Below are 26,119 nucleotides of genomic sequence, written 5' to 3'. Positions count from 1 at the left end.
AGTCAGACAGCAAGGGGCAGGTCCTGTACCAATCCCACACTTACCAGGTGGTGTACCAATCCCACACTTACCAGGTGGGAGGCTTTGGATGAACAACGTAACCTCTTCAAGCAGCTTCTCATTGGTAAAGCAGGAGAAATGCTCACCTCATAGATTGTAAAGAGGTCTGAGGATGGGTGTAAAGCTGGGTTAGGCTCTGGGTAAAGCATTTCTTTTAAGGCCATCTAACACTACTGTGGTGGCGGGGCCCCTCCCACCACCACCAATATGAACTTGAAGGAGGAACTGGGCCAGAGCACCTCTCTAGGTCCGGAGGACTTGGCACGTGATTGGCTGCTTCCTTATCCCCTGGCCTTGGCTCTAACAAGGCACCCAGAGGACTGCCCCCTCTGGGGCCCAGTCGCTCTGACCCAGAGACTCTGAGGCTCATAGGGTGAGCCCCGTGGTGGGGCCCAGCTTCCAGGGCGCTGGGAGCAGGAGGGTGGGGACCCAGCGCCCTCCACATCAGTGCTTCTGTTTCTTTAGACTCAGTACCTGTGAGGGCTGGCGCATACTCCTGCCACTAACAGTTGCCTTGGATGTTGAAGGTAACTGAAGCACCCCTACTTGGGGGCATGCCCCAGCACCTGTCCTTCCAAGGAGCAGGTGCAAAAGAGAGTTTGCTAGGCATCCTAGGAGAGGATGCCTGTGTTGGGGGAGAGGGGGCACATCTGTGACAGTGGACAAGAGAGGAAAAGAAACACCTCCACCTACGTCTGCAATGCTCCCAAGCAGGAGGGGTCAAAGCCACGAGTTCTCCCCACCACCTCCCTCTCCTGCATTCCGCCCTTCCCGCCAGGGCTGGTTTGGTCCTACCACATACTTTTCAGAAGACTCCAACTGTGTCTTCAGACTTCCACAGCATAGTCCCAGACACCTAGGTGGGTACCCCCAGAGCTGGGTATCGAAGCTGGCACTTTAGCACCAGGGCAGCAGAGCCATCAGAGATTTTGGTGCCTTGGCAAGGGTACCCCCAGTCCCTGGGGCTTTGCTCACTTGGAGCAGTGGACTGTGTGCTATGTGTAGAGAAGCGGTTGGGTCTGGAGGGGCTGTGATGATGTATCACAAGGCAAGGTAGAAGAAAACAGACTTCCTCCAGTCTAGTCATCTTGAGGCTTGAGATCCAACCAGAGCCTGGAAGCAGTGGTCACACTGGCCTTGTTTGGCTGCCCGGAGCCCACCTGCTCAGCTGTGGGCAGGAAGCCACTGGCAACTCCTCGGGGCTTCTCACATTACGGCTTCCTTCCCCAGGACTCCTGGCAGGGCAGGCCCTCCAGTCCGACAGTAAGGCTGAGTGAGGTCTGTGCCTGGGATACAGGACCAAGAGCCTGATTTGACCAGCCCTGGCACCAGGGCCCAAAGCTGAAAGGAGGGAGGAAAGACCCAGGTGGAAACTTGGAACTTTTATTAAATACTCATTCACCCATTTGCCACCACCATCCAGAGCAGGAAAAAAAATTATCAAAATGGAATTAAAAAAAATAAAACAAATTACACCCAATCCCCAGTATGTACAAGGTTGTTCCTGGCCTCTCTGCCACAGCTGTGGAGAGGCTGGGGAGCAGCTGGGGTGGGCATGGGGCTGGGCACCTTTCTCCAGCCACGGGCCCCTGAGCAACTCTGACTGTGGTGGCAGAAAGTCCCTACTGCCAAGGGGCCAGACACCTCGACTGGCCTCTGGGGAGGTGTTTATTGCTGGGAGGGGCAGGGCTGGGCCCACTCTGCCCCTACTGGGCGGAAGAGCTGTCTGACTGCTCCCAGAGTGGGCAATGACCAGTTGGGAGTAGAGGACCAGTCCCAAAGCAGCCCCAATCGCCACCTGAGAAAGGGGATGGACCGAGGCCAGGACAGGTGTTTTCCAGAGAGAGAGGGTGCTGAGCTGATTCTGGGGGGAGGACACCCCAGTGCAGCCTGCTGATCAAACTTGTCCTCCTTAGCTCCTGAGGATGACGCACTCCCCCGACTCCAGCTGCCTGGCCCTCCTTGGGGGCAGGGCTCCTGTGCCCTTCAGGCCATTTTCCTGCTGCCTTCTTGCCCCAGAGACCTTTGTGGCCACCTGCACGTCAGCCACAGCCTGGGCCCTTGGAGGCAAGGATGCCTGTGCAGCCTGGCACATCCTCCAACATGGTGTGGGACGCAGCCCTCGGGCTCAGCAGCTGCTCTCCGACTCTGCAGTCTCCAGGGTCGCTGCCCCCCGCTGCATGGCAGCAGTGGCCACGCTGATGGCCTCCTCCAAGGTCTGTTGCGCCTCCAGCTGTGGAGAAGGAAGGAGAGAGTGAGACCCTCCCTCCCAGGTCCCAGTGGTAGGGTATGTGGTCTACTATTTTGAATGTCCTCCGCCCACCCAGTGTCACACACACCTGAGCACTCAGTAGGGCCCCAGGAAACAGCAAGTTCACTGATAGAACCCTATTAGGCTAGGTATGGTGAGGAGCCATGGAACGGTTCAGGGTCAGACAGAGCAGCTTGCTCATAGAAGGGGAATGGCGGGCTGGAATAATCATCGGACCTAACAGAAGCAGAATATATTAAGAAGTGGCAAGAATACACAGAAGAACTGTACGAAAAAGACCTTCACGACCCAGATAATCACGATGGTGTGATCACTCACCTAGAGCCAGACATCCTGGAATGTGAAGTCAAGTGGGCCTTAGAAAGCATCACTACGAACAAAGCTAGTGGAGGTGATGGAATTCCAGTTGAGCTCTTCCAAATCCTGAAAGATGATGCTCGGAAAGTGCCACACTCAATATGCCAGCAAATTTGGAACACTCAGCAGTGGCCACAGGACTGGAAAAGGTCAGTTTTCATTCCAATTCCAAAGAAAGGCAATGCCAAAGAATGCTCAAACTACCGCACAATTGCACTCATCTCACATGCTAGTAAAGTAATGCTCAAAATTCTCCAAGCAGGCTCCAGCAATACGTGAACCGTGAACTTCCAGATGTTCAAGCTGGTTTTAGAAAAGGCAGAGCAACCAGAGACCAAATTGCCAACATGCGCTGGATCATCGAAAAAGCAAGAGAATTCCAGAAAAAACATCTACTTCTGCTTTATTGACTATGCCAAAGCCTTTGACTGTGTGGATCACAATGAACAGTGGAAAATTCTTCAAGAGATGGGAATACCAGACCACCTGATCTGCCTCTTGAGAAATCTGTATGCAGGTCAGGAAGCAACAGTTAGAACTGGACATGGAACAACAGACTGGTTCCAAATAGGAAAAGGAGTACATCAAGTCTGTATATTGTCACTCTGCTTATTTAACTTATATGCAGAGTACGTCATGAGAAATGCTGGGCTGGAAGAAGCACAAGCTGGAATCAAGACTGCTGGGAGAAATATCAACCTCAGATATGCAGATGACACCACCTTTATGGCAGAAAGTGAAGAGGAACTAAAAAAGCCTCTTGATGAAAGTGAAAGAGGAGAGTGAAAAAGCTGGCTTAAAGCTCAACATTCAGAAAACTAAGATCATGGCATCCAGTCCCATCACTTCATGGGAAACAGATGGGGAAACAGTGGAAAGTGTCAGACTTTATTTTTTTGGGCTCCAAAATCACTGCAGATGGTGACTGCAGCCATGAAATTAAAAGACGCTTACTCCTTGGAAGGAAAGTTATGACCAACCTAGAGAGCATATTCAAAAGCAGAGACATTACTTTGCCAACAAAGGTCCGTCTAGTCAAGGCTATGGTTTTTCCTGTGGTCATGTATGGATGTGAGAGTTGGGCTGTGAAGAAGGCTGAGTGCCGAAGAATTGATGCTTTTGAACTGTGGTGCTGGAGAAGACTCTTGAGAGTCCCTTGGACTGCAAGGAGATCCAACCAGTCCATTCTGAAGGAGATCAGCCCTGGGATTTCTTTGGAAGGAATGATGCTAAGGCTGAAACTCCAGTACTTTGGCCACCTCATGTGAAGAGTTGACTCATTGGAAAAGACTCTGATGCTGGGAGGGATTGGGGGCAGGAGGAGAAGGGGACGACAGAGGATGAGATGGCTGGATGGCATCACTGACTCGATGGATGTGAGTCTGAGTGAACTCCGGGAGTTGGTGATGGACAGGGAGGCCTGGCGTGCTGCGATTCACGGGGTCACAAAGAGTCGGACACGACTGAGCGACTGAACTGAACTGACTCAGCCCCCTTATTTTCCAGATGAAGGAACAGGGACACGAAGAAATGAAGAGTTGAGACTGCAAGGCAGAATGCCATGAAAGTTACCGTGAAGGTCAGAAGGGGCTCCCCACCCTGCCTCAGTGAAGGAAGAGCCTGGGCCTGAGACAGGTGTGTGGCTGCAGGCAGAAAGGGATTTGTCCTCTGAAATGGGCACCTTCAGACCCGAATGCTGTCCTCTTCCCTCCACCGAGTTCCCCTGCCCTTCGTGCTTCTTTCTGCAGCCACCAGTCTCCTCACCTGCACCGCAATGTGGGTTCCGTTGGCTGTGGCCAGCAGTGCCACCTGTTGATGATGAAGGGATGCTACACTTGAGTCCTCAGCCACCACAGTCCCAGAGGTGATGATCGTGACCTGAAACATATATTAAGAACGAGGTTTTCCAACCTACTTACATTATTCTCTCAACCCCCAATCCAAAAAAATCCCTTCAAGCAAGGTGGCTGGGAACAACTCAGAAGGAAATGAATAAAATCATTATGAGTCAGATTAATGAGCTAGCTTGGGGCTCAGAGCTAAGTGGGGATTGTGGCGGTGGTGGTTTAGTCACTAAGTTGTGTCCAACTTGAGACCCCATGCGCTATAACCCACCAGGCTTCTCCTTCCATGGAATTTTCCAGGCAAGAACACTGGAGTGGGTTGCTATTTCCTTCTCCAGGGGATCTTTCCAACCCAGGAATTGAACCTGGGTCTCCTGCATTGCAGGCGGATTCTTCTACTGACTGAGCTACCAGGGAAGCTCTAAGTGGGGGCTGTATGTTTCTTTAACTTACAGCCAACTTAATTGATGAATTTTGAGCCACAGAAGGACAGAGATGTAAAACGCCCCACAGGTAATTTAATACCCTCATTTGAAAATGGACTAAAGCTCATGGAAAAGTAACATGCAACATGCCTACGGCAGCAAGCAAACTGTCTCTTGACTCTCAGATCAATGCTTGTCAACAAAGGAGAGTTGCTGATGACCCAGAGTTGTAGGGAAGACGCTTTATCTGTGGGAATCTTGGTCCTCCTAAGAAGGCTGGACTAATTTAGCCCGCACTTTTTAAGGCCTGTCGCACAGAAAGGAAGGACAAGAGAGGAAGAACCCCAAGCAAGCGGCCTGGTCGTACGGGCTGCGTCTGGGTGCCGTCGGCGCTGACCATGGCGACTGTGTGGGCGCCAGAGGTGGCGAGGGTGTCGTCGTGACTGGGGATGGCGAGGGTGGTGCTGCCATGCTGGGTCACCATACTGATGGCGCTCCCCAGGGCCTGCAGGTCTTCTGGGGACAGGCTGACCTGCCAATGGGAAGGAGGAAGATGAGCCAGGAGTGGAGGGGAGGGTTGTCTGAAAGCCCCCAGGCAGATGAGCCTGCTCTCTCAGGTTTGCTTATCGGTAGACTAGAGGATCAGCTTCTTGTCACAGGGTGGAGGGATCAGGACAAGCAAGTGAAACAGGCCCTGGCTGCAAAGAGAGGCTACACTGGAAGAAATCTGCTGACCACGTCTATTCACCACCACTTTGCCTCAGGGCTCTGTTCCATGCAATTCAGGGTTTCTACCCAATTTCACCCTCGTCATCAACTCTGAAAGTTACAGGTGCGCTTGACACTGAGCGTGCAGACAGAGGCCGGGTTATGCTGCTGGCGCGAAAGCCCAGGCTTGCAGAGGCCACACCGTGCTCTGGCCCGTACACCAACATGCCTCTCTGGAGGAGGACATCCAAGTGTTTCACTCAGGCAAACAGGACCTGTCAGCCTTCAAGTAAAAAGGGAAACTACTAGCTATGCTCCAGAAGCCCCAGAGACTGAGTTGGACGCATGAGCAGGCGGCCTGTGTTACAGGGAGTTGGGAGCCTCGGCCTCAGCTCTTGAGATCCAGAAGGGTGAAAAAGAGAACCTGGGTGAAGATGGGGCTGTTAGAACCTGGTGCTCCCCAGAGAGAGAGGGAGGGGCTACCAGCCAGAGGGGCCCACCCCACCCCTCGCCCCCGGCCTGTACCTGCTGGGCACCATCCTGAGTGATCAGAGCCACCTGGGGGGCCCCGTCCTCCTCGGTCACCATAGCCACTTGGGTAGGGAGGTCATCGCCCTCTTCCTTCACCTCTGACACGTAAGCAATGTGGGGACGCTTGGGTGGCGGGCTCTCCTCGGCTGCAGATGCAGCTGGGAAAGGAGAGCCAAGGCTGACACCTGCCCCCAGGTGGTCATGGGGAGACCTGGCTTGTCCCCACTCTCACCTCCTGCCCACGCCCCTCACCCTCGAGCTGCTGCTGCTCGTAAAGGGCCTGCTCGCTCTCCTCTGTGGCCTCCAGCTCGCCGTGGGCGCTGCGCTTGTGCATGGCCAGGGTGGAGGTCTGCCGGTAGGTCTTGCCACAGGTGCTGCAGGTGTAGGGCTTGCAGTGTGTGTGCACCACGTGGTGCTTATACAGGCTTGAGTACTCGGTGAAGCGCTTCCCGCAGCCTGGCACCGTGCAAACGTATGGCTTCTCCCCTGGGGACACTGGGCTGTGAGGGGGGTGGGACCTGGGGCTGGCAAGGGGGAAACTAAGGGAGCAGGAGTGAGGGACAGGGTTGGTGAAGAGAGAGCCAGAGGGAGGAAGAGGGACTGGGATCTGGGACTCTGAAGGGACAGAGCTGGGGAAGATGGCCAGCAGCAGAGACAGAGGAAGTGAGTGTGGGACCACGGGGCCTGCAGACAAGGGGGAGAGAAGACAGGGGGGTGGGCAAGGCTGAGGCTAGTGAAGGGGCTGGTGAGGGGCACCAGGGCCTTGTGAACAGAAGCAGGAGACAGAGAGGGATGACTGACGGGGACGTGCCAGGTATGACGGCAGAGGGAGGGGACGCGTGCGTCCGAGAGATGACAGAAGCTAGACAGGGACGTAACACTGGGGTGGGTGAGGATACACGGGAGTCACAGGGACAGTGGACGACGTGAGGAGCTGAAGACATTCCACTCTGCTCTCTCCCCATTGTGCCTGACCCTGGCCTTTATCTGGGAGCTCCGCTGGAGGGGGCGGATTTCAGGTGGGTGCAGATGGGGGCAGGGGGCTGACAAGGCCAGCAGTGCCCATCAGATCAGCCCCAACTGGTAATGGAGGAACTGCTCGCTCACTGCAAGTGAAAGAGCGGTTCTGGGGGCACAGCTGGAACCTCGGGACCCTGTGCCCCGCCCGCGGACCAGCCTGCAACAACCCTCTGTTGAGAAGGTGTCTCAAGTCAGAAGCCTTTGGTAGAGGGGCTGGGGCCTCAGAGGGGGAGGCCCGCGCATGCCAGCTGGCCCACCTGTGTGGATGCGCACGTGATTCTTGTAGTTGGTGGCGCTGGTGAAGCCACGGCCACAGTGGGGCTCGGGGCAGGTGTAGGGCCGCTCGCCTGTGTGGGTGCGCACATGTACCTTGCGGATGTTAGATGTAGTGAAGGAGCGGCCACAGCCCTCGAAGGGGCACCGGAAGGGGCGTTCACCTGTGGAGACCCACGTGTGAGGGCGGCTCAGCAAGGGGTCCCGCAGAGCGGGGTGAGCCCCGGGCTTGGGGCCAGGCCCTAACTGGGCTGGGCGGGCAGGGCCCGGCCTACCAGTGTGGGTCCGGACGTGCTTCTGCAAGTCTCCTGAGGTCTTGAAGGCCTTGCTGCACAGCTCCTCTGGGCACTTGTATGGCTTCTCACCAGTGTGGGTGCGCATGTGGCTCTTCAGCCCATATCCTGTCCCGGGGGAAGGGGAGGGGTGAGAAAAGCACTGGGTGGGGCCTCATCTTTAGCATCTGCCTTCCTAAGGCAGGGGCGCTCTCCCTTAAGGTGTGCCCCGTGAGGCTCTGGGCCTCCTTTGGCACAAAGCGCCCGTGTCTGCCTCCGTCCTGCCACTGTCTGGGTACAGAAGTGGGGCTGCGGCAGCGGTTCCTGCTCCCTGCCCTGTCCAGGGCCAGCTGGCGCCATTCCAGAACCCGTGGAAGAGGAGACCCAGAGAACCTATGACCTCAGGGCCTCAACTGAGGGAAAATGAAGTCCAGAGGGAGGCAAGCCCTCCAACCACTGGCACCCCCCACTGGTCTGTGTCAGGGTTGCTTCTTGCCTCCATGACAGGTTTCCTGCAGTGATAGTGCCCTGCAGCTGGAGCACTGAGACAGCAGTTTCTTCCGGAAGGCAGCCTGGTGCTTGGCTCCCTTGAGGGAACATTCAGAGCTAATCTAGGGCCCTTTACCCTCAACTGGAAGCAGTCCACCTTGGTCTCCATCCAGGTAGGTTACCTGTGGCAAAGGCCTTTCCGCAGCTGGGGAAATCACACCTGTATGGACGGTCACCGGTATGAGCTCTCTCGTGCACCTGTGAGGACAAGCAACCATGTCATTCAGAGGCGAGAGGGTATGAATGGGCTCTTCGGTTTCTTTAGGGCCCAGAATATTAGCATTGGCCACCTCCTTTATTTTGCTTCCTCTTCAGTGGAGATGCCCCCTCCAGGGAGCCTTCCCTGATTCTCTTCCCTCATGCACTCTTCACGCGTGTCACAGCCCCCCGTGCTGACATTCCTGTACGCTCATCTCTTCCTTCCAGGAGGCAATGAGCAACCTGAGGTCAGGGACCAGTTCCAGTCAAAGCAGGAAGGCAGGATTGCAGCCTGCTGGGAAGACAGCAAGGCTGAGAGCTCTTTGCAGCCACCTTACCTTTAAGTGATGCGCGGTGGTATAGAGACGCCCACAGCCCTTGTAGCCGCAGCGGAATGCTCTGTCCCCAACCTGTTGTCCTTTGCCATTATGAGGAGCCTGGCTCTCATGCAGAACCTGAGGGGAAAAAATCTTGGGGTCCCTATATGTATTCTCCTCAAAGAAGGAAGGGACGAGGTGGGACACAGGGCCCAGCTGGCAGCTTAAGACCCAATAAACAGGGTTAAACCTACCAAGGGGGAGATGCGCAACCTGGGTGATCGATCTAGACAGATGGAACAGACGCTGAGCCTGCTGCAGAAGGAACAGGGCTGGCCAGTGGAGTCACCACCAGCTCTGATGGACAGAGAGACGATTAAATGTCACTGGGGCTCTGACATCTTGGGGAGAAAGGGCGTCTCTTAGATGGGCAGGTAGGGCGGGGGGAGGAGTGGCCGCAATGGCCACACTCGAGCTGGGCTGAGGGCCAGCTGCCCCCCTTCTGACCGTGGAGGCTGCTGCTCTGGACACGTTTATCCTCTGATAGGAAGAGATTCCTTCCTCCCTGGGGAAACCCATGTTTGGAAGGGGCACTGCCAAGGGGCTGGCTATGGGGACAAGCTCACCTCGGCTCACCAGAAGCGAGGTGGCCACAACCAACAAAGTGCACAGGTGCCCAGGGCAGGGACCTGCAAGTCCTCCCAGAAGCCCCGTTCTACCTGTAGCACCTGGCTACTGACAAGCCCTTCCTTTCCCTCTCTCCTGCCAAAAACCATTCCACACCAGCCTCTGGCTTCAGGGAGCCTTAATGTTGTGCTTTCTTGGGCAGAGTCCTGCTGGAACTGTCCCTTAGCCTTTGTTTTTGGGACACTGTGGCCTTCCCAGGAGCTCTTGAAACTGAACTCTGGAAGGCATGGTGAGCAGAGTCAAAGGAGGGAGGCCAAATCCACAGCGGGTCTGTATAGTCAGCTCCAGGTCAAGGGGTCAGGCAGCTGACAAAGTTTCCTGGACACTCGAGTAGCTGGTGGGTGGCAGGAGAGGGCCACAGGTGGCTGGGCCTGCTCGCCAGGCGAACCCAGTCAAGCGTTCAGATTTCACTCCCAAGTCCCACTGGTTCTTGAGGGAATCAAAAAACTTCAGGGCTAGAAGTGACCCTCTGAGATCATCTGGCCCCAACTCATCATATGAGATGGGAACAAGTTGAGGCCTCGGAGGGGAGTGACTGAGGCAGCACATGGCAGAGGCAGAGCCCACACAGATTTCAGGGCTTACAGTTAAAGCTTGGTTGTCTTCCCAACAGCAGTAAGCTTCTAAAATACACCTTACAGAATGGGGGTGGGAGTGGGCATAGCCCAGAGGGGCCTACTGCGAAGTTTTGTAGTGTCTTTTCAACTTCCTCTTCTCCTCTATGATATAGCCATTCTAGTTTAATTATAAAAACAACTCCCCCAGTCCCCTGGGTAAAATGCACGCTCCAGGAAGCCCTGCTACATCCACCTTGAGGCGCTGGAGTTCGGCCGGGCAGGGAGGACCCTGGTCTGGAAGGCTCTCAGATCTCTGAACTGGCTTCCCCTACAGGCAGGACCACGGCCCAGGCAAAGAGAGCCTAGACTGACTAATGTTTGGAAAGCCAAGATCCTTTTCCTTTGCAGCTGAGCTACTGTGCAAGCCCTGGGTTCCAAGAATCCCAGCTGCTCCGCTACATCTGCTCTCGTCACTGCCTACAGAGATTATTTTCCCAAATGACTTAATAGTCGCAGAAAAGAAAGAAACACAAGAACATCTGACCTCAGAGAACTGGAAAACTAATAAAAGTCGCTGGCAAAGGTTTTCTCAGACAGTGCAGCCAAAGTGAAGCTGGGCCTAAGTTCCCACCGTATGGGTATCACTGTTTCTTACAGCTGCCTTCCCTCTGCAGAGACGCATAAACAAGTGGGAGTGTACACAGCTGTTGGCGGGCCCCAGCTGGGCTGTGACTCTTGCCCAAGAAGATGACCCGTGAGAGATGAGTCGGGGGAGCCAGGCTGCGGGTCACAGGGAGTAGCCCTGGCCATGTGCAGGCACAGGACTAACCCTGTCATCTAGAGAGCTCACCTTGCTGGTATACTGCTCCAGGGCCACCACTGTGTCCGCACTGAAGCCCTCGTCATCCTCTGCGGCCAGGCCCTCCAGGCCCACCTCTGTCTGCACAGCCAGGATGGCGCCATCTGACGGCACAGCCACGGGGTGGTGAATGTAGGCGGTGGAGCCATCTTCCAGCTGGACGGCTTCCAGGGCACTGGGGTCATAGCCCTCTGCAGGGAACATGCGGTTAGCCCAGAAGCTGCACAAGGGCAAGAGATGCGGCTGGGACCTGGGCGTTGAGGTAAGGAGAGGTACATATACCGAGGAGGGTTTAGCCTCTGGTTTCTCCTGCTCCCTCACCTTGGTGGTCCACTCTGGCTGGCCCTCCCTCTGGGGCCACCTCTCCTAAGGATGAGGTCTCCTATGGAGTACTCACTGGGAACACACAAGCTTGGTGAGGACCTGAAAGGACCATCATCTTGGCTGAGATGACCATGAGAACCTCCTGACTGGTGGCCCCTCACCCCATCTAGTTCCCTCCAGGCAGCACAGCATCCAGAAGGAGCTTTGCAGGACACACGTGTGGTCTTGTTACCCAACAGCCTAAACAGTTCAACCATGTCCATTGGCCTCAGGATAAAAACCCAAACCCTTATTCTGCAGCCCCAGTGCTCTGGCCCATCCTCTCTGTTTGGCTTCACCTCACCCACTCTGCCCTCCCCTCCAAGACTCAAGCTCCTGGCAGTTCCATGAATGTGCCCTTCTTTCTCCCTGCCCACCTCCACCCGTTTCCGGGTCACACATGCTGTTCCTTCCGTCTGGAGTACTGAACCCTTCTTGCCATTGCTCTTTCCCAGCTAGGCCCACTCCATCCTCCAGCTCCCAGCCCAAGCGTCACTTTCTCAGAAAAGCCCTCCCTGAGTCTGAACCCCATTTGTAGTGATCAGTTCATGATGGTTCATTTCAAGCCCTTTCCGCCACTAGATTCTAGGAGAGCAGGGACTATGTCTGACCCTGTTCTCTTTTGTATACTCCACACCTAGTGCCTGGCATGCAATTGCTCAAAAAACTACTTGTGGAAGAAATAAACCATTATTCTTCAGTACCTTAAAAGCTTCATTCTTAAAAAATGTAAAAAAAGTATGTGGTCCTGGTTTTGGATATTATTGGATCCCATTTAAAGCCTTAACACTTTGTGGCTGTGCTGTAGCTAGAGCCGCCAGGCCCAGGCCATGGACTCCCATGCTCAGGCTCCTAGGGGCAGAAGCAGCTGCTCCTGCGGTCCACGCCAGGAAAGGCAGGGGTGCCTGCTAATCCAGGTGAGCGTGGGGCCCACGGCTCCATGTCTCCGCCCCAGCTCCCAGGGTGCACAATGCTATCCCCCAACCACGGCCAGTTCTGCCTCCCTTCCTTCTCACCAGTCATGAGGACTGTGACCCCACCTTTGGGTGTGCGGTGTATGTAGGCCATGCTGCCATCTTCCAGCTGCACGGGTTGTCCATCCTCAAAGGAAAGAGGCTCTGTAATGAGAGCAATGCCTGCCTTTCTCTGGAGCTTGGGGTCAGGGAGCAGGGCTCCTTCAGTGGAGGCTGCCTGGCCTCGCTCATGTGGCAGGGGCGTCCTGGGATGCCCTCACCTTTCTGCACTGTCACTTGGTGAATGTATGCAGTGGTCCCATCCTCAAGCTGGATCACTTGCCCTTCAAGAAGCTTGTCTCCTGCGGGGGCAGAAATGGAGAGAAGTGGGCCAGGCCCAGAAGAGGGCTGAGGAACACTTGCCTGCTTTAGTACAGGCCTGTTGGAGGCACAGTCTGCATGTCTAAGCACAGCTTAGACATTCTCCATGTTACCTCACTCCCTGCCTCCCAGGTCTGGGCCTCAGAGGTACCAAGGCAGAGACATCCTGCCATGAAGAATCCTAAGCTCCCAGAAGATTCCCCTTCAGTCACTCACAGGAGGAGCAACTTCATTTATTATTCTACCCATGCCACACAAAGCAGGGACTTCCAACCTGGCAGTAAGCATCTGAGATTGAGCTAAACAGCAAAGGATTCCCTGAAATCTGGAAAGGCCCCAAATGGATCCAAATTCAGATCTGACTCAAATTAACTAAATCAAAATATGTTCCCTTGTCTCCCACTGCGGCAGTATGCCAAGACCAAGACCCTCTGATAAGGCAGTATAACTTACAGGTTAAAAGCAATGGGCTCTGGGGCTTCCCTGGTGGCTCAATGGGAAAGAATCCCTCTGCCAATGCAGGAGAAACAGGTTTGATCCCTGGTCCAGGAAGATCCCACATGCCATGGAGCAACTGAGCTCATGTGTCACAACTAATGAGCCTGTGGTGTAGAGCCAGGAGCCACAAATGAGCCCACATGCAGCAACTACTGAAGCCTGAGTGCCGTAGAGCCCTGCAACAAGAGAAGCCACTGCAACTAGAGAGTAGTCCCCACTCGCTGCAACTAGAGAAAAGCCTGTGCAGCAACAAGTGCCCAGCACAGCACCCCCGCCCACACAAAAAAGCACAGGGCTCTACCACCAGTCCAGACCTCCTGGGTTTGAATTTCAGCTCTACCTCTTACTAGCTGTGTGATCTTAGACAACTTATTTAACTTCTCTGTGCCTCCATTCAGAGAAGGCAATGGCACCCCACTTCAGTACTCTTGCCTGGAAAATCCAATTGATGGAGGACCCTGGTAGGCTGCAGTCCATGGGGTCACTAAGAGTCGGACACGACTGAGCGATTTCACTTTAACTTTTCACTTTCACGCACTGGAGAAGGGAATGGCAACCCACTCCAGTGTTCTTGCCTGGAGAATCCTGGGGATGGGGGAGCCTGGTGGGCTGCCGTCTATAGGGTCGCACAGAGTCGGACACGACTGAAGCGACTTAGCAGTAGCAGCAGCAGTGCCTCCATTTCCTCTCCTGAGAGCAAAAGGCTCTTAGATTTAGAATTAGAATTATATAGGCCTCTCCTTATGTCCAGGGAGTTTGAGAGGGAGAAGGGATAAAGGAAGTGAGAAAGCAAAGAAGGGAGACTGAAGACTCAATGACAAGTGGTTTCCTTGTTCATTTACTTACACGTTTCAAGACCAGACAGTTACTTCTGGCTCACCTCTGCTGATGTCTACCCCTCAGAAGAATTCTCAAACTTGTCCCCAAACTGAGTTTTCTTGGGTCTGTAACTAATAGTTCCACAACCCAGCCAGAGTAGGTAAGGCGGTGACAAAGGTAGGAAGTAGGAGAGAAACACAGCTGAGACGAGGGGAGGGCAACCCCCTCTTCCCTCCTGCCCAGCAAGCAGCAGGCTGCCCTGCCAAGGGCACTAGCACTTGGGGATCTGAAAGTATCAGCAGAGCTTCTGCTAGGAGAGTGGGTACTGTTGCAAGACAGGAAACAAGATGCCGAGAAGAGTTATTAAGGGAAAACTCTCAACCTAGAACTTCTAACAAGCAGAGATGACAATGCGGAGAGGAGTGGGGTGCTGGTGGTGGGGAGAAGAGCTGTCAGGACCCTTACACCCCACTGCAGAGGTGACTGTAGGTTCCGTTTTGCCCAGAGTGGTCCCGGTGCCTTTATTCAGAGCATGTTCTTCCACTCTCCAAAGTGTCAGCTTTGAATAACACATTTCATGCTTACCCTGTTTATAGGTAAGTCTCATAACATTTTAGGGCTTCCGGCTGGCTAAGCTGGGCCCAGACAGAGCTGCCTGCTGACAGAGATGAAAGTGCACTGGTTGAGAGCATCAAAGGAGCTCACCTGCAAGAGAGCTGCCTTTCAGGACAGTGAAGTTCTGGTTCCTCAAGGCCAGCTCTACTCTAAGCAGTACGAAATCTGTTGGGTGTGAGTGTGTGTGTGCATGCATGTAAGGACACACTATAGCACCATGGAGGAAGAAGAGAACAGAGCCAGGAAGAGTGACAAGAGAAAGATATAAATGGGGAGGTGGGGGAGGTAAAGAGATCATCCAGACATAAGAAGGAAAGACATAAGAAAAGAGAGTGGCTTTCCAAGGCCAAGCACAGCCACTTGTTTGTTTTTTCATTCATTCAACCATTAATTCGTAACAGAAGACTGAGGCAAGGGGAATAGCCGGGTCCATAGAGTAAATGCAGGTCCTGAATTCTTCCATCCCGCTGAGACTGCTGTGAGAGGGCAAAGACCTCCAATGGGAAGGCTGCAGGCTTCACAAGTATTCTAGAGAAGTCCATTCTCAAGAAAATAAAGCCAGCCAGCTCCACACGTCATCATATGGAAAAAGCCTATCGATGCTATTAAGGAGCCTCTTTGTTGTCATCAGGAAGCAGCCGATTTAAAATGAAATCAACAATTTATAAGCTTGGGACTTGAAATACATTTTGACAATGTGTTGAAATGAAGGAGGGCACTGTTGCAATGACAGTGGAGAAATGAGGATGGCGGTGCTCACAGAGTGCAGAAAAGGCAAAATAAAGAGAAGGAACGAGGCAGTGTTTGGCCAGTGCTGTCCAAGAAAGACCCACATGCCATCTGGCGTGCCTGTAAATGCTGGCGAAAAGAAGGAGCTTGTCAGGACACTGAGTGTCCTGGCCAAAAGGCCCTGCTCTTCAATAATGCTCTGTTCTGACTCCATGCCCCCTTGAATTTAAGTTCCTTGAGAATTTGAATTTCAGGTAAATCTGAATTGCAGATAAACAGTGAAGGATTTTTTTTTTTTTTTTAGTACTTGGTATTACTATGTTATTGCTTTTAGTATTTAATCTTATGTTTATACATAGCTTTCTCATGCAGTATTTGGAACATACTTACACTACAAAATTATTCATTGTTTATCTGTAATTAAAATTTAACTATGTGCCCTGTAGACTTTTTCTGGTCACCCTAGTGGGGCCCCCTACCCTGAACCTAAAGAGTATGTTGCACATGCTCAGAAGATAGTTTGATTGCTTAAACTTGCTTAAATTAAAATGAACTGCTTCTAGAAAGAACTGAGAAAACTGGAAAGGGAATATTTGAAAAGCAGGAAGTCACAAGCAGCACTGTGTTCATCCATGCCAGAAATATTTATGAACCTCTTACCACACATAAGGGAATCTTGGCTCCTGTAGCTAGGCTAATCTGATTTTCTAGCCTCCCTAGGTGGCATTATATTTTAGAGTTACTTTTTCATCAATCACCTTGAGATATTCTCATGCAGAGAAAGTTGTAGCAAGTAGGCAAGAGGGCAGGGTGGTCATGAGACTCTTGGACCAGGACAGGGCAGGATTCTGCAGTCCGCAGAAATACCTTTGACAGCTTGCTGGACATAGGCCGTCGTCCCATCACTGAGGGTCACTGTCTGCAGCCCCAAGCTCTCCATGGCAAACTCCTGCCTGTGCAGTCAGACATGAAGTTGGCTTCTTTCCAGCACCGGAGCCACAGCTGAGGTTAGAGATTTCCTTTTGCGTCACAGATCTGAGAAAATGGACAGTGTCATATTATGAGCTGCATGGCTTCCTCCTGCCACAAGGACACACAGGGACAGTGAATGAGGCCAGCCAAGAAGAAGAAGAAAAAGAGATGAATTCTTCAAAGTAGAGAACTATGTTGGCTTTTATTAAGAGTTCGAAATATACACATTTAAGAATTCTAAAAACTGAGCATTCAAGAGAAACATGCCAGCCAAACTGGTTGTAAATTAAGATTTCATTAATCAAAACCCACTTTTAGGGACTTCCCTGCTAGGCCAGAGGCTAAGACTCTGTGCTCCCAAAGCACAGGGCAGGGGTTTGAACCCTAGTCAGGGAACTAGAAACCACATGCCACAACTGAAGATCCTGCATACCGCAACCAAGACCCAGTGCAGCCAAACAGATCAGTAAATAAACAAGTCAATTGTTTATAAAACCCACTTTTAAATTCACTCCCCTAGAAGGGAGACTCACTGAAGGCAGGAGGCCAACTCCGGGGTTGCTGGTTCTCTGTGACCATTCTGATATCTCTCCTGTGCTCAGATCCATCCATTCACCAAGAATCAGTGAGGTCATTCTTTTTTGGGGGGCCATGCAGCTTGCAGGATCTTAGTTGCTGACCAGGGATTGATCCTAGCCCCTTTGCAGTAAAAGCACAGAGTCCTAACCACTGGACCACCAAGGGATTCCCAGTGGGGTCATTCTTGATTCCCCCTTTATCCTCAGAAGTCTAGGAATACCACCATCTTACACCATACACAAAATTAATTCAAATGGATTAAAGACTTGAATTTAAAACCTGAAACCATAAAGCTCCTAGAAGAAAACATAGGTGGTAAGTTGCCAATGATTTCTTTTTGGAATTTGTCACCAAAAGCAGAGGAAACAAAAATAAACAATTGGGACTAAAAAAACTAAAAAGTTTCTGCACAGCAAAGGAAACCATCAATAAAATGAAAAAGCAACCTATTAAATGGTAAAAATATTTGCAAATCCTGTATCTGATAAGGGGCTAATATGCAAAATACACAAAGAACTCAAATGACTCAGTAGCAAAAAGCCAAACACTCCAACTGAAAAAACAGGCAGATGATATGAATAGACAGCTTTCTATGCCCAGTAGGTATATGAAAAGATGCTCAACATCCCTAATCACCAGTGGAATGCAAATCAAAACCATAATGAGATATCACCTCATATCTATCAGAATGTTTTATTACCAAAAAGACAAGAAAAAATAAGTTTTGGCAAGGATGTGGAGAAAAGGGAACGCTGTGTGCTATTGGTGGGAATGTAAATTGGTGTAGCTACTATAGAAAACAGTATGGAGATTCCTCAAAAAATTTAAAGTAGAATTACCATTTGATCGAGCAATCCCACTTCTGTGCATTTATGCAAAGAAAACAAAAACCTTAACTTGAAAAGATATATGCATTTCCATATTCATTACAGCATTATCTACAATGGCCAAGACATGGAAACAATCTAAGTGTCCACTGATGGGGGAATGGATAAAGAAAGAGCTACACCACACACACACACACACACACACACACACACACACACACACACAGACTGGAATATTATTCAGCCACAAAAAGAATAGTATCTTGCCATTTCAACAACATGGATGCACCTTGAGGACATGACGATAAGTGAAATAAGTCAGGCGGAGAAAAAATAAGCACCGTATGATCTCATTTATATGTGGAATCCTTAAAAAAATTAGATTCATAGATACAGAGAGCCGATTGGTGACTGCCAAAGGCAGGGGTTGGCGGTAGGTAAAATGAGTAAAGGGAGTGAAAAGGCACAAACTTCCAGTTACAAAATAAGTCCCGGGGGATGTAAGGTACAGCATGATGACTACAGTTAATAAAACTGTATTGCATACTTGAAAGTTGCTAAGAGAATAAAATTTAAAAGTTTTATCACAAGAAAAAAATTCTGTAACTGCATATGGTGCTGGATGTTAACTGACTGACTGTGGTGATCCTTTCACAATATACAGATACTGCTGCATGTTGTACACCTGAAACAAATATAATGTTGCATGTCAATTATACCTCAATTTAAATAATTAAAAGACAGACAAGAAGGTCAAGGTACCTAATTCCAGGTGAGTATCACCTCACCTGTTGACTAATATAAGAACCTCCTAATATGTGTCAATAAATTCTTGCCTGTTTCTCACTCAAATTTTGTGTCAGAATGCCTTGTTTTTAAAGTACAAATCTAAACCTACTACTTCCTTGATTAAAACTCTTCAGTGGCTTCCTATCACCCTAAGAATTCATTCACCTTGCAGGCAAGGCTGGTCCCCTCAGAAGTCCCTGCAGCCCTGGCCACCACGTTTTCCTGGCACTCACAGTCCCAGGGTCACATGCCTACCTCTTCTTCTTTAATACACGTTGCCTACACAAGACTTCGGGCTCCAAACCCAGTTCCTGGCTCACTGCGGGCTCTCCACAAATCCTCGAGCTGTGACGTGCCAGTCCTTGTCCCAGTAGGGAAGCACTGACACGTGCGTCTGCTGTGGGACGGAGTACCGGAGCCCTGCTCCAGGGCAAGGTTCTCTTTGCCACCCATCCATAGGATTCTCCCGGGCTCGAAGTCTGCACGGCCTACTGGACTCTTACTAGCTGCCAGCTCATCTTCTCAATCAGTGCTGCCCAACCTGTTATCACATCAGGGCACCCAGTGAGGATATTTGTATGTCACACTTTGGGTGCTGGTGCTTGAAGTCATGAGCAACCAGCTAGAGCTTTGGCAGTTCCAAGGGCTGAGTGGGTAAGCACCCTGACATAACTACAGCCCGTCTGTGACACACTGGTGGGGACGGTCTCTGCTAGACTCGGCATCTCCACCAGAATGATTCATACCTTCTGTCCATAACATTTACTGAATGGGCTAAGCTCTGGGGACAGCAATGCTACTATCACTGATAGTGAACACGGCCAGGGAGCTAACCATGTACTAGGCATTTAAATTTGGTAACCTGTTTAATCCTCACACTGACCCTTTAATTAAATACTATTATCCTCATTTTACAGTTGAGGGAGTTGAAGCTCTACTCAAGGTTGCACAGCTAGTAAATGAAAGAAAAGGATTTGAATCCAGCCCACCTGGCACCAGAGCAGTACTCCTAAGGAGTCTATTCTGCTGCCTAATACGGAGGTTTTTAGCTAGAGTTTACGAACCCTGAAGCCACCTGATAACACGTTTTTGGTGTGTGAGCTTGCACATTTTTCTGAAGAGGGGAGAGTCATGACTGTCATTGGAGTCTTACAGGGATTGAAGGAGGTAAGGAACCATTGGTCTAGGTAGGAATTCCGATACATGATTCATCTTTTCTGGTCTGCTCGGATCCTGGCAGTGACCTCAGTGTTGCCCAGAGTCCTGATGACCCCCAACATGGTCCCTACCTCATGAAAGCCCTGGGCCTGGCCACTACTGGACTGCTCCAGGACCTTCGACTTTCATTCTCTTAACCAGGGAGATAAGTTCTTTTGGGGAACTGTTTTCATATTAACAGCACTGTATCAGAAATAATACACCTGAGAGACCTATGTCGGGATTACAAACCAGCCTCAGATCTTTATGGCTGGGCCCTGTGGCTGCTGAGGCAATGGCTGGTTTAACTTAGCTCATCTGTATTCTACTGAGATTTTCTGAGGAAAATCTGTGCCATGGTTAACAACACAGGCTCTGCTGTCAGTCTTGGTTCTAACTCAGACTTTGCCTCTTTCAAGCTGTGTGTCCTTGGAAAGTAACTGGACCTCTCTGAAATTTAGATGATACATCTTAAAAACAAAATGAGGATAACAGTGGCGTCTTTGTCACGTTACTGTCAGGATGAAATGAGGTCACATACGTCAGCATTTAGCGCAGTGAAGGCACACAGGGATTACCCGAGAAATGCTGGCTCTAGGGAAGCGGGTGAAAGGGGAACCTAAAGGGATATGCTTCTGAAGCAATGAGTATTCCTATAACAGCTAGGAGTACTGACAACAGCCTGGTATCTGTAGAAAGGCTCGTAACCTCAATTTCACCTCCTGTTATTGCCTCTTCATCTGTAAAATGAACTGTTGGCCCAAATGACCCTAAAATCCTTGCCACCATTCATGTAATTACATTTATTAAATATACACCCCTTAATACATGTCAGCTGCTGTTTAAAGTACTCTATCTATACTATCTTTTTTAATCTTAAAAACAATCCTATGAGGAAATGAGTACACTATCCCCATTTTACAGCTGAGGTGACTGAAGCTTAGAGGTGGAGTAATTTGCTCAAGGTCCTAGAACAAGTTAGTGCTGCAGCCAGGATCTAAGCCAGGCTGGCTGGCCCCAGAGTCCATACCTCTTAATATCTGGTTTATTTCCTCCTTTTGCTAATCCACTGTAACACAACATCAGCGCTTAGAACACTTGAATACTGGTTGTTTAACTTTCATCTCACCCACTGCAACTTAATCCTGGTTCTTCTCAACCTGACCACATAGAAGGAGGGAACAGCTAGCAGCCACATTTCCCAAAATAACGCTTTTTAGACTCAAAGAAAACAAATCCCTACTCTTTTACATGTTCTCATGTCCAGGCTAAATATTCAGTTTTCCTCCTTAAGCCTCATAACATAAACCTTTAATAAAACAGTCCCCTCTTGCTCTCTAGCCCTTCCGGATCGCTGAATCCTCCTTCCAACAGTGCCTGACTGCGGATGGTGAGAAGTTGCTTCTTGGCTGCCAGGCACATACAAGTGTCTGATTGCCATTTTTCTTCCTTTCTTTTGTTAAATAATGGTCAACTCCGAAGCCTCCTGTGCCAGTACTACCGCAGGGACATTGGCAGAGCCAAAGAAGGCTTGTCACTGCCTGAGGATGGCTGGGTCTGAGCAGTTCCTGCCTGTACTGGACACTTCAGATTTGTAACTCCCCTGGCCCTCTGACAAAGGGCAGGGGGGAGCTGGGCGGGGGGAGCAGGAGTAGCTGCTACCTTTTCTTTTTGGAGGGTGTAATTTTTACCAGCTCCCTAATGACCTGAGCCGAATGGAGAGCTAGTCTAGGGGGAGGTGTGGTGAGGAATAAGAGCCAAGACAAAAGGTAGGGATGAGAAGGGAGACTGACACACCCAGAATTAGCAGCAAGTCCAGTTCCTGTTTGTTGCACTTTTAAATGAACTTAACGTATTGTTGGTTCTGGTGCAGGAAACAGCTCCATGACTTCATAATATATAAATGTGTTTCCTCTTGTAAACATAAATTATAGTTACCAGAGAGAGAACATTTACGAAAACTTTTTAGATACATTGAATCTTTCCCTGTGAAAAAAGATGGGCTTAAATTGTGTCCTTAAAGCAGAAAAATAAGAGGTATGACAGATGGGAAATGAAAGAGTAGCCATGTGCTTCTCCACTATGTCATGGTTCAAATCTAATCTGACCCACACCTAAGCAGGGCTTCACCTGGACTACAGGCACCTGTTTGCTAGTCTATCATTTTCTGCTAACCCGAATTCTGGGAACATTTGAAATAGGGTTTCTGGACTCTGTCAGCCCAGAGGGTACTGAGGAGCCAAAAAAAGAAAAAAAGAAAACGTTTGCTTGGAAACAGAGAAATGTTCAACTTTGGGGGGAAAAATGACAATTTTCACTCAGATAATTACTAATGTGGAAATACAGAAAACTTCTCAGAAAGGACAAAGCGACATTAGGTTGGGAGGGACAAAGACTGAGGGAGTCAAGTGGCAAACAAATGAGAAGCAGATTTGGAAGGGCTGTAGTAAAATGATTCAGTGTTTGTTATTATAGAAAAAGACTTCAGTGCATACACAAAACCCGTAGTGAAACAGGCTTGGTTCTGTGGGTTTCCAAAAACTAAAGAGAAAACAGGAAATTAATAACAGAAACACATTTAAAACACCAGCTAAACATCTCTTTCCAAAAGGCACACTGATGTTAAAAGCCCAAAGTGCTTTTTAGTATGGTTCCTATTTGGCTACTGCAATTTTACAGGTTTGAAGTAGTCACAGAAAAGGGAGTAATTGGGCAAAATGGATTATTTTTAATTCCAAAAAAGTCAATGAAAATACAGTCTCCTTTACTGCAATATGGCATTCATTTTAAACTAAAACAGATAACTTAAAAATCTAATTTTCAGACAAATGTTTAAGTGAATTTAGCACCTTAGTTTGTAAACACTCTACAGAGCAATCATGGCTTAGTTTCAAACTCACCTTTAGTCCATGAAAAGAAAAGTCCAGAAAAAAAGGCAATCTGGAAGGGTTATCCTAAGGATATCACTTTATATCAACAAACAAATTAATACAGATATGAGGAGGTTACATTTGAATTGTTACTGGAATTCAGCTTGGGGTCACTGCGTGCTTGAGACAGGCTATTTGACAGTTTCAGAAGGGACTGGATCATCACAGTTATTTAGAAACATCGTGTTATTTAAAACATCACTCTGGGACAAAAAGGTTAAATTTATATTATCAGTTAATCAAAATGGAATAATATCCAGATCTCAAACAGGAAGAGAAGGTAGTTTTGGCCCTCTGAAGCAAAGAAATCTAAGTCAGAAGAGTTGGCTTTAAAAAAACCCTCAGCATTAGGGGGAAATATTAAAGAAATAAAATATAAGGCATGATATTAAAAACACATATAAATAACTAATAAGGACCTACTGTATAGCACAGGGAACTAAATAATCTGTAATGACCTGTGTGGGAAAACAATATAAAAAAGTGCAGATATATGCACATGTGTAACTGATTCACTTTGTTGTTTGGCAGAAACTAACACAACACTGTAAATCAACTACACTCCAAAAAAAACAAACAAACATGTAACTGAACTGTACACTTAAAAATGGTTAAGATGGTACATTTTATGTTCTGTGTATTTTACCACAATAAAAAAAAACCCAGGCAGAGAAAAAGCCACGTGCAGACACTTACAAACCTCCAAGAATAATACCAAATTTCCCCTGGACGATATGAATTCACACAAGCAAAAAAACACTAATATTAAGTAAACAACACACAAAAAAGGTTCATTCTCATTAGTAATTAAAGAACAAGAAAGAATAATCATGATGATATTATACTTATGGAATTACCAAAAATCAAAGTGAAAGTATTCACAGCCAATAAACAATGACATATCACCACACACCTACTACAGGAGCTGAAAACCCAGAACACTGCAAACTCCAAACGCTGGTGCGAATGCAGAATGGCAGAGCAAAATGGCACTCTGGAAGACAGTTTGGCAGTTTCTTACAAAGCTAAACATGTTCTTACAATAAGATCCAGAAATCCTATTCCTAGGTATTTACCCAAATGAGTTGAAAACTTATGTCTACAGAAAAACCTGCACATGGATGTTTATTTATTTAGCAGCTTTATTCATAATTGCCCTAAACCGGAAGCAATCAATACATCCTTCAATAAACAAACTGTGGTACATTCATACTACGGAATATTATTCAGCAATAAAAAGAAAAGTTATTAAGTCACGAAAAGACACAGAGGAACCTTAAAATGTACTTTGCTAAGTCAAAGAAGCCAATCTGAAAAGGTTACATACAGTATCATTCTAATGATATGATATTCTGGAAAAGAAAAAACTTAAGAGACAGTGAAGTGATCAGTGGTTGTCAAGGGTGCAGGGGAAGGAGGGGAGGGATGAATAGGCAGAGCATAACACATTTTTAGAGCAGTGAAACTATTCTGCACAAGTCTATAATGGTGGATACTTGAAAATCCAGAGTGTACAACACAAAGAGTGAGCCATAATGTAAACTATCAGATCAGATCAGATCAGCCGCTCAGTCGTGTCCGACTCTTTGCGACCCCATGAATCGCAGCACGCCAGGCCTCCCTGTCCATCACCAACTCCCGGAGTTCACTCAGACTCACGTCCATCGAGTCAGTGATGCCATCCAGCCATCTCATCCTCTGTCGTCCCCTTCTCCTCCTGCCCCCAATCCCTCCCAGCATCAGAGTCTTTTCCAATGAGTCAACTCTTCGCATGAGGTGGCCAAAGTACTGGAGTTTCAGCAATGTAAACTATAGACTTAGTTAATAATAATGCCTCCACATTGGGTCATCAATTGTAGCAGATATACCCCACCAGTGTAAGATGCTAACTGGGGGAAACTGGGAGGCTTAGGGTAGGGGGTGCGTAAAAAGGGAGTACACAGGGACTCTCTGTACTTTCTGTTTAGTTTTTCTGTAAACCTAAAACTGCTCTAAGAAATAGTCTATTAATTAAAAAAAAAAAAAAGAAATATCCAACCATCGATGTTGGCAAGGCCAGGAGAGGCGGGTGCAAGTGTGCATTGCTGATGGCACTACAGGGGCTCCAGGTTCTCCAAAGAACAATCTGTCAATGCTTAACCCCACCAGAAAAGGTTCAGGTGCTGAGGTCTAACATTCATCCCAGAAAAAGACAGGACAGAAAACAAGAGCTACTTGCACAAGATGCTGGTTACATACCCACTCTCATTTTGTGAGTGACCTGTTCATTGAAAGTTGAAAGTGTTAGTCGCTCAGTCGTGTCTGATTCTTTGAGACCCTGGACTATAGCCCACCATGCTCCTCTATCCATGGGATTCTCCAGGCAAGAATACTGGAGTAGGTTGCCATTCCCTTCTCCAGGGATCCTGTTCATTAAGATGGGCTATACCTTGTATTAAAAAAAATATTATTATTTGTTGCACCACAAGGCATACAGAATGCAGGATCTTAGTTCCCTGACCAGGAATTGAACCTGTGCCCCCTGCAACGGAAGCACAGAGTCCTAACCTGTCCTAACCACTGGACTGCCAAAGAAGTCCTTATATCTTATATTCTTGTTTAGTTGGTCAGAGACTCTCCTTAAATAGAAACATAAACATCTAAATGACACAGGGTAAGATGTTTGTGCTTCCAGATGCAGTGAAGGGATTACTCTGCCAGTTATGTTATTTTTCCCTCAAACTTAACTCTTTTGGGATGAAAATAACACACTCCTACTTACAGTTAAACTGCTTATAATTCAAGAGCAAGCATTTCGGCTTAATTAGCACCTTACAAAGAATGTGCCCACAGATACTAAATGAATAACACTACTAGGTCACATAGCTAACTGAGCTCTTTAGCTCAAATTTGAATCCTAAATCAGCTCCACTTATTGTGAATCAGATCTGATTGAAACTTCTGAGATTGGCTTTGAAATCCTTCATCTACCGTAGAGACATAAGCTCCCTAAAAGAAGTTCCTGGCAGAAGAGTAAATGCTGAGTGAAGGAATGAAAGAGGGAAGGGACTGAATCCCACCATCCCAGCTCTTTCTCCAGCCCCAAATAGGACGCCCACTTTTTCCTCACTTGAATTACCACTTTGCCTCATCTATGACATCCACAAAGTTTTCTCCCAGACCCAGTTCAAGAACAAGATTTCCCTGGCCAACACCACAGCAGACCGTGAGACCCCAGCCATTTCTTCTGCACTCAGCAATGAAGTTACTACACCAGGTGGCTCGTCTGCAGTGTTCCATGAGGGCACGGATATATCTCCCTGTTATTGGATCCTCTGTGTCCAGAGCCCAGAACATGGCAGGCATTCACTGGGTATTGCTTTAGTGAAGGAAGGGAGGACTCAGCACCAATAATATTACCCTGTGTAGAGCTCAGCAGTTTACAACATGCTCTCAGATATACAGATACATTATCTCACTTGCTCTAAGCTTGCTTCATCAGCTCTCACAGCAGGAGGGGCTGAGAAGACAGCTCATTTCTAGTCTAAAGCAGTCATTC

The 26,119-nt window shown here is 48.9% G+C and overlaps 1 protein-coding gene across 4 annotated transcripts in view; it reads right to left on the bottom strand.

Moving 5' to 3' along the window:
• Positions 1 to 1,429: 1,429 nt before the first annotated feature.
• The window catches only part of ZNF76 (zinc finger protein 76), a 30,045-nt gene continuing 5,355 nt past the window's right edge, over positions 1,430 to 26,119 (bottom strand). For 2 of the 4 annotated variants that reach the window (XM_019985984.2, XM_019985985.2), the window contains exons 2-14: positions 16,155 to 16,322; positions 12,527 to 12,607; positions 12,333 to 12,410; positions 10,921 to 11,120; positions 8,848 to 8,964; positions 8,434 to 8,509; positions 7,766 to 7,891; positions 7,475 to 7,654; positions 6,450 to 6,683; positions 6,192 to 6,355; positions 5,326 to 5,490; positions 4,454 to 4,567; positions 1,430 to 2,293 (exon numbers count right to left, since the gene is read on the bottom strand). In XM_019985984.2, coding sequence (XP_019841543.2) covers positions 2,189 to 2,293; positions 4,454 to 4,567; positions 5,326 to 5,490; positions 6,192 to 6,355; positions 6,450 to 6,683; positions 7,475 to 7,654; positions 7,766 to 7,891; positions 8,434 to 8,509; positions 8,848 to 8,964; positions 10,921 to 11,120; positions 12,333 to 12,410; positions 12,527 to 12,607; positions 16,155 to 16,227 — 1,713 coding nt within the window. In that variant the 5' untranslated portion in view covers positions 16,228 to 16,322 and the 3' untranslated portion in view covers positions 1,430 to 2,188. Of the gene's footprint in view, positions 2,294 to 4,453; positions 4,568 to 5,325; positions 5,491 to 6,191; positions 6,356 to 6,449; positions 6,684 to 7,474; positions 7,655 to 7,765; positions 7,892 to 8,433; positions 8,510 to 8,847; positions 8,965 to 10,920; positions 11,121 to 12,332; positions 12,411 to 12,526; positions 12,608 to 13,079; positions 13,301 to 16,154; positions 16,323 to 26,119 lie in introns of those variants that run through there. The other 2 variants (XM_070777404.1, XM_070777403.1) reach the window with 2 other exon arrangements.

The sequence above is a fragment of the Bos indicus genome, chromosome 23 (genome assembly GCF_029378745.1).
Source record: "Bos indicus isolate NIAB-ARS_2022 breed Sahiwal x Tharparkar chromosome 23, NIAB-ARS_B.indTharparkar_mat_pri_1.0, whole genome shotgun sequence".
Classification (NCBI taxonomy): Eukaryota; Metazoa; Chordata; class Mammalia; order Artiodactyla; family Bovidae; genus Bos; species Bos indicus.
This window is presented reverse-complemented; position numbering and strand designations above follow the sequence as displayed.